Below are 16,093 nucleotides of genomic sequence, written 5' to 3' on the forward strand. Positions count from 1 at the left end.
TCAAACAGAGTAAAAGCTCAAGCAATGTTTGAAAGACACAGGACAACAACAGTAGCAAAGAGTAAAACTTGAGACCTTGAATAGTATGGTATGACTCTGGTAACACCTTCCAAAATGATGTTTAGTGCACTTTAAAGCATTTTGGGCAAATTGTTTCTTTTAAAACACATTGGGCCAGTCCCATTGGTCAGAATGTTGATAGGATTTAACAAACAAATAGCTGTACCATTACAAAAGGACAAATTTAAGGGTTAAGGGTGATTTCTAAAACACATTGGGAGAGAAACATGGGTCAGGACTTGCTAGGATAAAAAAAAACACTTTAGGAGAAAGTGGGGTTTCTCCAAAAGTAATTCCAGGCACAATTAAGGATTTACAAGAACATTAAGGCCCACATTCAGAGTATGGTAGAGTGTTGCTCTACCCGCAATTATAGGTGTTAAAATACTAAACACACCTGTACTGGATGTGGATCTATACCAGGTAAACCAGTGATTGGCATTGGGGGCAAGAGCTGCAGAAAGATAAATAGCTCTGCCTCTATCTACTGTGGGGGTGCAGAAACACTCAGCTCAACCAGGCAACAGCCTCCCTGTGGTTGCTGGAGAAGTCTGAAATGGTAATCAGTCTGGTCCCTGCATTGCTCACAGTCCAGTGCTGTTCCAAAAAATGTTTTTTTTTTTTTTGGGCCCTTCATACACGAGTGGAGAGAGAGGGGGGGGGGATCTACCTGGCCATGTCCTCCCTAAGTAAACATCTGCAAACATAGATGGCTAGGTAAGAACTGTCATTTGGTAAGATTTTGGACTAATTGCCTTACCCACAACATATCGTCCCATGCTTCATCACTGGCGAATATCCACACCACAGTAGGTAAATACCACAATGGAGGGCTCAACCATTTCTGGGAGTTCTTAGATAAATTGGAACTGGGTTATAGTGGGGATCCAGAAAAAAATATTTTGGAGTATACTCCAGTAGAATGGCTTTTATTATTGAGTTGCCTATATATGGTTTAAAAATAAAGGTACTGGTATACCATTAGAAATTATGACTCATCCACACCTGCCATAGACTTTACACTTAAGTATTACTATGCTTTTCATAGTGCCAACGGTGCACTGAGAGTGTGCTATTGGTAGTGCAAGCTTGCTCTCTTGTTCTTGCATGTTTATTCCGAGGATGCTGTTTTAAATTTGTTTTTGTGTTTTTTCCTCTTTGGTTGTAGCAAACTCAGACTTATACTAATATTTCTGGAGAGTGCTAGCGATGATTAAGTATAAGCATCTGTGACCCCCAGGCTAGCTGGTAGGCTACCTCTCAACAGCCACTGTAACATGAAGTCTAACACCTTGGGTCCCTCATACTAGTACCACTCCAGTGGACTAGTGCCTACACTTTGCATAACAGTGACAGTGAGAATTAATGGCACATTGTTGGGGGTACTTGACCCTGGTGTAAAGCTGGTCCTGACATTATGGTGGTGATTTTTGGCACATGGTGTTATGAGCACACCCTGGATGGTAATTCCTAGCTCATAGTGGACATCCACAGAGTGATGGTACGCAGAGGATCCTTGCAAAATTGTGGTAATTCTTGACATATTGTAGACATTGATGGCATGAGATGATGCTACATGGTCAGGCAAGGCAGAATCGTTCCATGCACAGCCAGTAGTATTTCACTGCACTTGGTGAAAATGATTAACTCATGTTGGTCAGCAAGCATGTATTTACCAAAAAATGAAAAGCTTGTATTTGAGGACCAAAATTGTATGTTTTTGGACCATTACAATGATGACTATTTTTTCTGGGGAAGTAGAGTGAGCTTGAAGTGGTAGCCTTGAACACTGCATCACTTTCAAGTTTCAAGGCACACTATTGGCAATTGAACATCCAAAAGGTGATGGAACGAATGCTTGCAAATAGTCCAACCATGGGCAATCCCTCAGGGTAGCATTCCAACCCACCGCTTTTGACCCACTGTGCCAAAAGACAGAGGCCCATCTAATGCAAATCAGTTCTCAACCTGATACGCATGTGATTTGTGTACAGTTGCCTCCTTCAAAAATGTTTGGGCCAGGCATGCACTTTTATTTTTGCTTTACAAATTAGAGGTGATAAATTGGGAACATTCAGCCAGAATCTATGAAAAATTTGTATTGTGAAAGTTCAGCTACTTTGTTTCACACCTAGCTGTGTCCGGCTAGTTATTTGCTCATGGTCAGATGGCTCAGCTAGCTAAAGGCTTGCTGCTGGCATCTAGAGTGACCACCTCACTCCCCATCATTATGCCCCTTTTGCAGTTCTGGGCTTTTTGTGTGCCAGCCATATATATTCTGGGTGTTGTAGTATTAGTTTGCTTCCATTGAACTAACTAGACTCATCTGTTAACACTGATTCGTAGGTGAAAAGTTAAGAACTGGAAACGGTGACTGTGATGACCTGGTGTGAGGTGGTCACTCTACTGGCATCTGTTTGAAACTTGTAGGGTATACTTTTGAATCTTGGTAGGGCCGGTCCACTCCTTCAGCCAGCTGAGTTTGATAATAGAATGTCATTAAATTGGGTAATAATAGCACCATTTATTTACAGTGCAACATAACACCAGAAACTCCAGCAGCAAGTAGAGTAGCATGTGAAACAAATTATTACATTTATATATCAAGCAGTATATACAATAATGAAGATGAACAAACATTATGGGCCTCATTACGACTTCGGCAGTCCTTTTCTAGGACCACCGAAGCCGCTGCAGGCAAAAGACTGCCTGTCTTGGAGGTCTTTTGTCTAGCATATTAGGAGTATTCCGCTGAGCCAGCGGGCAAAAACAGCGGAACACTCACCACAACATTGACGCCGGCGTCAATGTTGTGGTGCGTCGCACATTTCACTGCCGAAATGCACAATGGGACTGTGCATGGAGGCCCCCCAGCACCCCCATTCCGCCAGACTTTCCATGGCGATAATTACCGTCATAAAAAGGCTGGCGGATGGGGACTTGTACTCCCCAGCTTGCTGCCCTGGTGGATTATAACCGCTGGGATCGCCAGGCTGCAGGCTGGCTGCAGCCTGGCGGTGTCGGGGGTTTGATCGTGGTGGCTCCACCACAATCATAATGGGGCAGTCGGACTGCCCTGTGTGTGGCGGTGAAACCGCCATTGCGAGTGTCACTCGTAATCGGGGCCTATGTATATGACACCCATTAGTCCTCTTAGCTATGTTTCAAGTTACAATAAAGAACATGTAAATATAGTGTTATTGATGTCTGACTGCACCAACACATAATAAAAATAGGTCAGGGTTTGCAATCTATCTGTTTTACAAGAATAGCTCTGCCATAACCATACTGGCCTATCAGAAAAACTGTCCTCTCGTGAAATTCTCCTACTTACCTGTCAAGCAATCTGCCTCTTGACTATGTGCCCCACCTCAGCTCTTTAGGACTCAAAATGAAATATCCTGCCCTCTGCCCTACAGTATTTTTGACGTTGAATACTTTAGAATGGCTGTTTTAGAGTTCTGGGAGATTCCCGGCTTCAGAAGTGAACTGGGCTATGGCCTGGAGGTCAACTATTCACCAAAAGTATTTTTTCTTAAATTTCATATATAGATATAATTAGTAAAAACAGTTGTGTCCTTGATTTAAGTAGTATTATGTTGCCAGCCTAGTAAGCATTTTACCTTTATTGGCATCACCATAATTATGCATTTGCGGTCAACTGCCCTTTAAGTAATCTGCCTCACCCCCATTTTGGTAGGAGAGGCAATGTCACAGTTTAGCAATTGTTCATCCGAGCTACAGTTATTAAAAAATACCAAATACGTTAAATATCTTTCAGTGTTTTCAGTTCCAGACTTCTTTTTAATCGAAAGGATCAGATATATTGTACTTTTGCAGGAGTCCAACTAGATAGAATTTAACACGAACCCTGATGCGTAATTTGTTTCTCTACACACTGGTTTGCACATTGGATTTGCACAAGTTTTATTTATTCATCCAAGGTCTGGGCTGAAACCCTGGAACTGGGGGTGATGACAGAGCTGTGCAAATCAGCAAAATGACATTGCTGATGAAACTTAAGGTCCCATTCCATTCATGTGTTTTTGGCCATTCAACGTGTCTGGATTTCACAAACAGTTGTGCGTTTTGTTAAATGATGTGGACGAAGCTGCTCTCAATCTATGGTGTTCATCCAAACCTCCAGCGGAGTGTCATCCGAGTATGTTTGATAGGTCTGCTTATAAAGTTGGATGAAACCCTCACCAATCAAATGAGAGATGGAAAAGGGAAAACAGCGGGTTACTAAACTGCATTATGTTTTTGTCTACTATGATTTGTTTGTCTCTACCTCTTGACAAGAACATTTTGAGCAATCCTCGAGGTCCTCAACCCATACCGCAAGCTTCCTGATAGGATGCTGTGTTGTGCAGTCTCAAAAGTAGCTCATTGGGCTAGCAAAATATGTTTTGCTTGCTTTCTCTCTGGCTGCGGTGGGCAGCAGCTTGCGGGCATCTGCTAACAGAGGCAGAGTAAACTGACTGGTAATGTAGAGCTCTCCCTGCACGTCCCTCAGGCAAACTCTTCAGCATGAAAGATTGGCATCCTTTCTTTAGGACTGGTAACATACGACTAATGCCTTAGAAAGTGACTGTGAAGACGAGGTATTACATCTGATTGCAGATTTCTTTTTGTAGAAAGAGTATGACTACAGCCGATCACAGAGATGCTACGAAGGAACAGTCGAACTCTGATTGCAGCTTGGAGAGGTGACGTTTTTGTAAACACTTGAAGATATAGTCTAAAGATGGATTGTTTCTGAACAATGTTCTTTTTGGCTCTCAAAACTTGCAACCAGAAACTCCTCTGCTTTGTTCTGCAACTAATTCTCTTCTCTTTGATCAGCTGTACACACTAACCTTTATCAAGTTTATGGATGGTGAGAATTTTGAGTTGAAGACACATGCTTTGATAATGTTTGCTTTTAACATTTAGTCTGCACATCGTTTATTTGTAGTATTATTTATTGGTTTGCCAAACAGCATTCTACAGTTCGTTCAAAGACACATAGCCTTCCTTTTCCGATGGCAGCCCGAAACAGAATCTGATGTTAACAGCTTTACAAACAAAAGGATCACTGTTAAATCATTTTACCTAAAAGGTAAACAGCAGATCAACTGTAAAAATGTAACTTTGATCCCAGTGAGACAGCCTATGTTAACAATTCGCTCCCACCTCTGTCGCGTAGGCTCTCATTATTCTAATGAGACTACTGGATTTCGAGCAGCAAGATCGTCCACAGTGTGGGAGACTGAGTCTGACCCACAATGGATGACACTTGTCGCACCAAATCCGGGCTTTGCTCCGGCTAACTAGCAGTGCCTCATCTCTCCCAAAAGGTAGAGACGATTGGGCAGCTGAGCGCATGACATATTCGTACTTCTCAGGGAAGTCGTGGTCACTCAGGTCACAACCGGTTCTCTCATACACAGTGCGGTCTCATATATAAATTACAATAGAAGCAGTATAAGTTTTAAAGATTGGTTTAATAAAACAACTGCATTTTGGATAGCAAAGCGTGAGCTGCAATAACCAGAACTACACAACACAACAATATTAAAATAATAATGAGAGTGAAGCATAAGAATAATGCTATCATAGTGCCACTAAAGTCGATGGACTATTCCCTATCTAAAACATATTTCGAGCACAGCATGTTAAGCTCTAATCCTGCCTTTCAGGTTCTCCGGGAGGACATCAACCCTCATACCTGAGCAAAGGCCTGTGGTCTGCGTCAGCATCTGCAGCGGAGCATTCAGCATACAGTTGTGGTTCCCTGGCTGGAATCTCCCTCTTGACGTGTACTAAGACTAGAAAGTGTTTTTATAACTAACACAGCAGATGTTCTAAGAAAATGTCCCTACGTAAGGATGTGTATTTTCTACGACTGTTGGGGACTAAACTTCTACCACATTTACCGGCAATGTACCAGACTGTAGCCTTGACTGAAGCACAGGCTGATCAAGAATGCGCTGTTTGAGAACACAGTGCTGAACTAAGCAAAACAGTTTGATAGAAGAAATTAAAACAAGACCGTAAAACTGGTTATTATAAAAATAAGAGTGCGAAGCTGAATAAAATTTATCTAGGTCAAGGTGCACAGCGGCCTAGTGTATTAAATTAACGTGCATGGTGATATAAATGGCTACACAACACCTCTTGAAAATAATCCAGTTAGTTGGAAACATTTTGATGTGAAATCAGTAAACCTCTGCAACGCTGTCTTGTGGAGTACAAGATGATATCTCCTTTTTCGGCTTCCTCAAAATAATGAGAGTAGAAAATGTGTCTAGTAAAAGAGCGGGGTTCATTTTGTCTATGAATATGCTGAATACTTAATGTTTTGAAATGGAATGAATACCATCTTTGTAACTGGGGTTGCAAACAGATAATTAATGATTATATTCCTGGTAACATGATCGAGAAGGAGAAGTTGGCTATTGAACAGGGAGATGGAAGGGCATGTTTTTGTTGCATAAGTATGTCTACAATTATTCTGAGCTGTTCTAAAGATCTAAACACCAGGTGGATACATTGGAGGAATATTGATTTCTTGCACAGCAAAGAAAAAGCATATGCTTAGGTTAAAGGACTTCACCCATTGAAATTATGGTAAGTAAAAATGGAATTGGACAAACATGTTTTGGAGCTGGCTAAAGTTTACAATGTATAGGATGGAGGTAATATAGTGAAATCAGCCTAGCCGTTCGGAAATGCAGGACTGGGTTGAGTCTATCACTCTGAGACTATTTCTAATGTCACTGAATCACATAAAGATGAGGTGGTCTGAATGTTGATAGCGTTATCTTGTGCTAAATGTGAAATGCTGTGTCCCTTGAAGTCGACCAAGAAACCCTCAGGTGAGGTATGATTGCACAATCATCTTTCTCTCTGTCATGGCTAGAACAGGCCTCATTTAAGGAAGGTACAATTCTGGAGACATGTTTAACGTAATTCCTGACTAATGGTATCTCGACTTCACTTGTCACTGTCATCGACCTCTTCTTCTTTCTGTTAGATCCCTTTTACTCTGAGTTTTCCTTTCTTTGTTTCTAATGTGTAATAAAATGTTTTGCAGCCAGTCTTTCTTTTCTGCTTTCATATTGATATTTAATATCCCTTGATATGTTATGGTACGTTGTTCACTCAGACATTGCTATAGTTGATGGTTTATAGCCTACAATGAAGTCAATAAATATAATGTATTGCACTGCTTCTAGTTTTAGACTTTACTTTTTGTGAAATTTCTGTAATTAAAATATCTTTAAAAAAATGTGCTGTACATCCGTGGGGTCTTCTTACCATCTCTTAAGAAGCATGTGTATCCTCTTAGTGAACGACCCAAACCTGCTGAGGCTATGATGAGTGTTTAATGCCTTGAAAACTCAAATAACTCTAAGAAACACATTCCTCTCTTATGCACCGAGAGACTTACAACGTATTCATTAAAACAGTCCACAAATTCACTATTTGAATTTTTTGCTCACCAGTGCAGTAGTTGCCTGGCCGCAGTCACTCCAGTGAGGGGACATAACCAGTGCTACCACAGCAAGTAGGGGAATGGATAAAGAAGTACCTCGAGTTTAAGTGTAGAAGTCCCATGATTTTTTACCTCCTCTAGAGCTACTGATTTTCTAGACGACACCAATTTGACACGAGCAGGTAGTTTGGAACGTGTGGTATAAAAGCGCTGTTATGATAGCTGGTACAACCTGTACCTCTTTGAAATAACAGATTGTGACTGTGGCTTGCAATATAGGGTGGGAGCTTGGATTTTCTTTGTGAAACCTACTGTTGACAGAGACAAGTTCATAGATGTGATTTGCTGTCAGGATTAGCTTTCTTTCCATTACTCAGAGTCTTTTGGATTACAGAAGCAGAGTCTGACGTCATTATGGAAAACGTGTGTTGCTTGTTCAGGGACTATATGTGTATGAGGAAAGTTTGTTAAGTATACTATCTATGATTTAAAGCAGGTAATGTCTGTGGAAGTGAAAAGTCGATCTAACAATATTGGCAAAAGGAACGACTTAATATTGTAGCTAGGTCTGTAATACACCCTTATTCAAATCTAGTGATGTTGTATATATCAGTCTCCCATAGAAGCAGAGATAATTCAAATTATTCAGATTCAAGGCAGTAGAATCTACCACCACAGTCAACTACTAAACATACCCTAAATCTTACTAAGATTTTCTTTTACTGGTTGCCAATCCTGACTAAAAAGAAATTTAAAACAGTGATATCAAGTTGTATACACTGTACCTTTATTACAGATGCAGTATATATTCAAATGAGTGACCATTCCATTCATTAGTTACATTAGGTGTAGAATTAGAATTAGTCCTGGTGGAACGTCCAACACACCAATTGCAAAAAATAATAGCCAAAAATGCAGAAATCAGTGTCAGGAGTGCACACACAAGATTAAAGAGCAAACGGCTGAAGAAGGTTCACTTCTACTCTGTGACAAGACTAACAAATAGTACAATTCCAGTAACTACCAGGGAAGGGCACATAAGTACAACAAAACAGATCGATTATTGGACATAAATGTGCTAGACTCTAACTCACTAAAGAACGTTTGGCAGCCACCAGTGGGTTATTTGTTTGCTCAATTACTGCGTCGTGAAGCAGGAATGCTGCATGCTGTGCCCCTTACAAAGTTGGGCTATATGATTGGCTTTGTTATAAAGTATGCCCTTCCTTTTTAATGTTAACCGTCCCTTGACTAATAGAAGCTCTTTTGTTGCAGAAATTGGGGGTTTCAGTAGTACATTCTCAGTGAAGGTTTGTTATTTTCATTTCAGAATGAACCCATTCTGCTTCATACATTATCCTTATTCCAAACGCGACAGTTGTTCAGACCTCCCTATTGGCTCTTCCCTCACAATGGACCCAACTAGATAAAAGCCCAGAAAAAAGCATTTCTTCGTTTGCCTTCCTATCAAACAGGTATACATTTACCAAGAAACACATTCTCAAGAACTATATCTGAATAATATTTTAACTTATTCCTTCCCATATACTCTCCAGAGTGCGACAATGATTATCTTAGTTTAGAATCAAATAAACTTCCTCTGTCTCTGTTCAGAACAGTGCAATGACTGTCTGATATGAAATGCCAAATGTTATAACCACAACTACAGGAGACCTTGCTTTTCTGAAAGTGGACACCTTATAGTTCATCAAACTGATCCTGAGATTATTCCTTACAATTAAAAAATGCAGTGTTCTCATCCAACCTAAAATGCATTGTCTGATATGACAGTTGAGATTACAGGGAAAAAAACTAAAGTGGGTATTCCAGCTATTATCGCTGTGGAACTGATTTTACCTTTACTTAGATGGGCTCAGTGTACCTAACTGCTGCAGTTAACACTTTCTCTTTGATGACAACTAAATGTACATGTCTAGGGGTGGAAAAATGATAAACAGAAAATTAAGAAACAATATATGCAGTCATTTTTATTCTGCTTGGTAGTATAGCATACAGGTTCTCTTTGAAAAGCTTCCTCCACCAATTGGTCTCAGAGTTGAAAAAACAAAGATGAATGTAAAATTGTAAAATAATTGCCTCTATTATGTGGGTCACATGAGTTGATAACAATACACAATGTACAACAGAAATGTTGATGAAAAATATACATAGCTGTTGACCCTCAACATATGGAGTCGGTTTTGAGGGTGACATTTTACTTAGCCTATTTTTTCAGCCAAAAGTGCCACACAGTTTGCGGTTTGTAGGCCTACCGTTGCTATTTAAAATGAAAGGTTTTCTAGTATAAGTACCACAAAGTTAATTGGCAAAAAGGTTCAGGTCAGAAAAAAAGCATTTCTTCTAGAACATAACAAAATACTTGATTAGCTGGAGTACAAACATTATTCGAGGTCTTCTGGCAACAATGTTGTGATGGAACCGTACACGATTCAGCCTACACGTTTTTCACCTTATGTGGTTTACATGCCTAGGGCTTTCTCGAGGCTTTTAAGTAAGTGTACAGTCCTGTGTAATAGAGTTCTTGAGAGTAAAAGAAAAGTTAGTGCAGAACGAAGTGGATGGCTGTAGCTGTACCTGCAATTGTCTGGTCCATGACTGATTGTGGTCTGGTGCTACAACATGATGGCCCACCCTTGTATTGTTCCACGAGAAGGTTGTTTCCGGATGAACTACTTAGATTGTACTTATGATAGAAAAGAATGAGATATTATGTTCTACAAGAGATGTTTTAACCAGTACATTTGTGCCAATGAACTTTGGGGTGCATATATTTGAAAACCTTTCCTTATTCACGCATCCACAGGATATAGGCCCTTCCCTTTCTCAGGAGTATAACATTCACCCAACCGATCCCAGTTGCTTATGATACTGGCTGATAAAGAACTTTGGATTTAAAGTCTAAGACCATACAACTCATAAGTTAGCCACTCTTATTTTGTGAATACTACTTCTCCTGTCAAGAATACTCTTTTAGTTCTACATACCTGTAGATCCAGCACTGACAACTGAGTAAACCAGAGACAACCAGTACAGCTCAGGAGTGGTGTGAGCCTATACAAGAGAAAAATAGAAAGGATTTCTTCTTTTAGAATGAAAAAAACAAACTTCATGTTCTAAGGATGTCATTCCTGCGGGTGTTCAAAGGATTTGCTTTCTTCAACCTCTATTACCAGAGCTGAAAGACTTGCAAACAACTCATCTCCAACAAACACAGTATCTGTAGTCTAGCAGTGTGTAGTTCGATACCCGCTGTATAGCTTCTTGTTCCTACATTCCGACTTGACATAGCTAATTAAAGCGATTCGGGTCTGTCACCAACCTCTTTGCTGAGTATCTCTGCACAGTTAATATAAGCCTGGTTTAATTTAAGCCTGCATCAGTAGTATGAATAGTGTCAGGTAGCCGCATCATTAAAAAGGAATCCAGGAATAGATAAGACCAAGGATGGCTTTTCAAACTGTCTCTGGAGAAATGGCTCCGGACTGGACACAGTTCTACAGTTCTGACCTCCAGAACGGGGCACACTTCTCTAAATGTGATTTGTAAGACTACGTGCATCCTATTTAAGTATGTAAGTGCCACTCATATCGCTTTGTCTTTTTCCTACCTGCACATATTTGTTTAGAGTCTTCAGCATTTTCTCAAAGATCTTTTATGCCATTATAGTTATCGGTCTCTGGGCTGGTTCTTGGCTCCTTATGTTTTTTGATGATGTAGATCCATAACTTGAAATCATGCCCCAGATGTTCTCACCAGAACTGGACATAATCCTCCTAATATGGAATCAACAGCTGAAGACAGTACTACTAGATGAGGTCTCTTAGAAACCAATACAGTGTGCAAGATAAGATGCTGATATTGATGGGTACTGTTATAAACACAGATCATTGTTTATTTGTATACATCACCTTTTATATCCTGCAATTCCTATGACATTTTGTCCTAATTCAGTTACTTTGAGGTAATCCTTTGTAATAAACTAAATACTTATTTTCTGTTTGACCTTTCAGACCTCACCTCCTGTACAGCTTCTCTTGGATTTTGTGTCTTAGTGTGAAGGACAGGATACGAAAAGTGTCTCCCTAGTTCCCTACTCAGTTGCCCGAGGAAAGGGCTGCTCCTTGCAGTACACACAGTGCTACTCTACACATTAATACACAGGGAAAATGTGTCTAGTGCCTCCTTAAGATGGTCCCAGTTCGAAGGGAAAAAGCCATAAAGGCATGAAACTCCTCAGCAATCTTGATGGTTCTTGATTGTAGTTGGGAACAAGACTCGGGTATGAGGAAGTAGCCTAGAAAAAGTCCAGAGGAGCATCCATTGTGCTCTGAATCCTGCTCTGAGATATAACATTTAGAAACGTTGCATTTGACTGCAGTGAACCTAAGCTGCCACCCCTTTGATAACTCTTGCAACATTTCTGAATTGGGCCATGGTTTGCTATCAGCAAGCAGACACTCCTTGTCTGTCAGGTTGTAACATTTTTATATAGTCGTGCTAATGCAGCCTTCACAGTTCTCTAGTGCTTCGAATAGCAGGTCTTCCTAATACCAAAGCTAGTATTTTTTTCACTGCCTTGTTTATTTAGTGTTTTTTAAAGTGCCGCATGCTGCTGTTATGCTGCCTGGAGTTGTACAGGTGCAGTGGGGTTCACATAGGATCAGTGTTGAAGTCGAAGACCATGCAGCTGCCTAACTGCTTTGGATTGGTGAGAAGATAGTAGGTGTGTTGAGGACTATTGGGACTCCTAGTATGGATCATTGTTGCACTTCATGCCAACATCAGCAGAATCCCAAGATGGGAGAGATCGCCTGTATGGCAAGAATTGACATGCATTGCTAATTAAACTTTTAGTCATAAACAGAGCGAAAGGGATGTGTTTTCAACTTTCATTTCTTTTTTAGCATGTACCCTAAACTCTGACTTCTGCTATAGAGAGGGTTCTGTGGTCTTTTCACCAACTTCTCTGTATCTGGCTTACTGGTACTACCATACTTTACTGACTTGAGAAGCATAATATTTTGATTGCTGCTACCATTATAAGAATCCGTACATTTCAGATTGCCTAGAAATCACATCAGCATTTGCCTCAAATAATGGCCTGTTGTGCCGGTTTTGGTCCTCTGGCATTGTATTAAAAATCCCGATTATAAAATTCTACCTTGTGCCACCTATTTGTGAAATTCTGAATGTTATGGTTGTAGAGGTAGGGAAGGGAACGGAGGGCACGTGGGGTTTCAGATCATTGGACATTGTAGTGCAGTGGGGTAAATTTCTGAAGGTAAACTTGTACTCCTCTTTGAAATGCTTAAATAGATTAGGCTATAATTTAAAGTCCACCTCAGCTGCTTGCAGGAGTGCGTAAACGAGGACAAATGTATATGCCACCCTATACCTAAGACTGTATGACACCCACATTGAACAACTTACACATTGTGTGGCCAAACCAGTAAAAATGGCAGTACAGATGCCTTCCAACAGGGAGCTGACACCAAACGTGTGGAAGAAAAACTTCATGCCCCACGGTATATATTCCATCCGAGTGAAGATCGAAGCAAATCCTGAGAATAAATAGGTCAAGAAGTGAGATACGGGCCAAAAGGGAAGACGTACGAGTCACCAACTGAAGGAGGTACTGCAACAAAACAGATTAAATGTTGAAAAGAGGTGGAAGAAATGACTGACAACTGAGACATTGGGAGCTGGAAGGGTCTAGTAAATAAGTAAATCTGCTCATGTGTGGATGGAAGGAGGTCATCAACAGCGGTTAAGAAATAAGGAATTATAAAAAATCAGTAAACAATTGTACAACCCCAAAGAAGGTAATGAGAAAATGTAATCAGTCCAAATAATGTGAGGTGTATGAACAATATGTTAAAAACGTTGAGGTAGTGTTAGGTGTGGGTAAAATATATTGAGTAAAAATATATAGGATATAGACAGAAAGAGGTAGAAGAGCAAGTGGTCAGAAGGGGTTAGACCAACCTGTAAGCAGCTGAGGTACTGATCAAATTAGAATAATCCTCCGAAAAATACACTGGTAGACGAATGTGAAAACGCCAACCAAAAGATGCAGATGAGTGGGTAACATGAAGTCAGAAACAGAAGTAATGGTAGAAGGTGGTAGAATAACAAATTAAAATGACCGATACAGACAGTAGGACGGTGAGTAAAATTATGAGGCATGGAAAGAGCAAGCAGAAGACTAGATACAAATAATGATGGGGGGGGGGATATCCTGACACCCATCCACTTCACTTCCATGTGGTTTGTCCTCAGCTCCTGCCAAACATTTCATGTCAAATGTAGTCTACCCTTAAAAGTAACAGTCAGACAGGAAATCCTCCCCCCAAACGGCCATTTACTTTGTCTGTTCTGCAAAAAGTGTCTTAAAAGTATCAGACCTTATAGCATGCATCTGAGATGGCACTGGTTTGGTAGAACAGTTCCATTCCTTGCATGGATTAGGTGTCGCTAACTTATTTTCTCAGTAATGCTGCATCTGTTTAATGCTGCTGCATGTTGAGGTACTTTAACATCTTTCTGCTGGTGATACCTTCATGGCTGCATAGTGCGAGTATTCAGCTGTTAGAGTGTATTTATAATTAGCATGTTCAAGATTTTCAGTACCAGCTCCCACACACTTGTATTTTAATGCTTTTCCTTTGTTGCATGAATGACGTTGTCTGTAAGCCCTCTCATATACAACTAAACAGACTGGGTGATCACTGCACACAGTAAAGGGAAAGGTTCAGTATTAGGTACCATCAGAATACACAGCTGTGGGATCCGGAAATTCCAATTAAGCTGCAATTCGGCCCAAGATTCTGTTGTGCTTACCTAGGCTGCAGACTGTGAAGCCAATCTGACACACCAAGTTATTGAGCAGCGGCTGGCTGCAGTAGCGTGAGGAACTTGGTCTGAAACAAAAAAGGCCAGGTCAAATATTTCAACTTTTAAGACACATTTAATGATTCACCGCTTGTGCCACTCCCTGCCAAGGTAATGCTTACCTGTGTGTCGCTATATAAGTCTGTACTTTACAAGGGTCTTTGTCTGTAGACATATGATGTATAAAAACAATTTACAATGGTGGCAGTGAGACTTCACTGCATCCCCTATGTTTAACACTATGTCACACATTAGGAGCGCTAGTCCCAGAGCTCAGACGCTAATGGTTTCAATCAGTATTGCACAAATCTGACCAGTACCTAAGTTTTATAACCACACAGGAGATAAACACTTTCAAATTAGTCAAATTTGAAATATAATACACTGTAAACAGCAATACAATATTTTAGATACAAATTGAAAAAAAGATATCCAAATTTCATAACTCCATTACTTCCTGGGATTCTTTTTTATTTTCTTTGAGATTCTTCCATTGACACAAAAAAACATCGGCTCAGCCAGTTTATTTTGTTTCAATATTCAGAACATATTCAAAGTTGTAAAATAAATCTTCAAACTCGCTTACCTACAGTCTGGCATGTAGTGCACGTTGCAGAGAGCATTCTATATGGATGACATATTTCTTGTATCTTTTCATGCGTGCAAGACAGAAAACCTTTGGCATTCTAAAAGCAGTATCTTCAAACTTGAAACTAGAATGTAAATGTAAGGTGGCAGAACTCCTGGTGGATAGCATTGCTTATAGACATTTTAATTGCCTGTATTTATGCGATTGGCTAAAAGTACTATGTCACATATTTAAGTCACTATATTCTAATGATTTGCTCTACAGTACATACAAAAAAGTCTCAGTATTAGTTGTGATCCATATTGAAATGGCCAGACCTGAGGTGCCACTTTGCATTATAAATGTTTGCTTGAGTTATATAATAAATATGTGTTTATATGACTCAAATAATAAACGCAGGAAAGTGCCTGTTTTGACATGGTGATCCCCGACTCACTTTTTGCCTAGTTTCTAGTGCAATTTCGGCTGAAAGTGCACTGGGTCCCTGCCAAACAGGTCCCAGTGCCAGAGCTCTTTCCCTAAAACTGCACAGTTGTTTGTCCCAATCGGCAAACCTTGAGTTGCAACTAGAAGTCCCTAGTAAATGGTACCCCTGGTACCTAAGGCATGGGGTACTAGAGGAAGGCCCCTGAGGGCTGCAGCACAGATTCTGCCACCCTCTGGGACCCTCTCACTAAGTGCACCCATGCTACTTTCGCAGGCTGCGTGTCTTGGTGCAGACCTAAAATGAAAACACGACATGGCACGCAGCCTGTGTGTTCTGTCCCCTGCGCACTGCATGCAATGTATGTAAATCACCCCTCTGGCAGGCCTTTCAGCCCTAAGGGCAGGGTGCATTATATTGCATCTGAGGGCATACCTGCATGAGCAGAGATGCCTCTGCTATGTCTTTGCTGCTTCTCAGACATAGTAAGTGAACAGTGAAGCCATTTTAAGTACATGTGCTGGACACTGGTCATGACGAGTTCCCCAGCTACATGATGCCTTCACTGACAACAGGGATGTTTGGTATCAATCAAACATCTCATATTAATAGACCCTCCCTGAATCCA

The 16,093-nt window shown here is 40.5% G+C and overlaps 1 protein-coding gene across 2 annotated transcripts in view; it reads left to right on the forward strand.

Moving 5' to 3' along the window:
- The window catches only part of NMNAT1 (nicotinamide nucleotide adenylyltransferase 1), a 182,027-nt gene that overhangs the window by 93,808 nt on the left and 72,126 nt on the right, over window positions 1-16,093 (forward strand). Inside the window, exon 2 of one of the 2 annotated variants that reach the window (XM_069241174.1) lies at window positions 4,698-4,769. The exons of the other annotated variant lie outside the window; for it this stretch is intronic. Within the exon in view, the coding sequence (XP_069097275.1) occupies window positions 4,727-4,769 (43 nt within the window). The 5' untranslated portion in view covers window positions 4,698-4,726. The remainder of the gene's footprint in view (window positions 1-4,697; window positions 4,770-16,093) is intronic. 2 annotated transcript variants of the gene reach the window in all.

The sequence above is a fragment of the Pleurodeles waltl genome, chromosome 6 (genome assembly GCF_031143425.1).
Source record: "Pleurodeles waltl isolate 20211129_DDA chromosome 6, aPleWal1.hap1.20221129, whole genome shotgun sequence".
NCBI lineage: Eukaryota > Metazoa > Chordata > Amphibia > Caudata > Salamandridae > Pleurodeles > Pleurodeles waltl.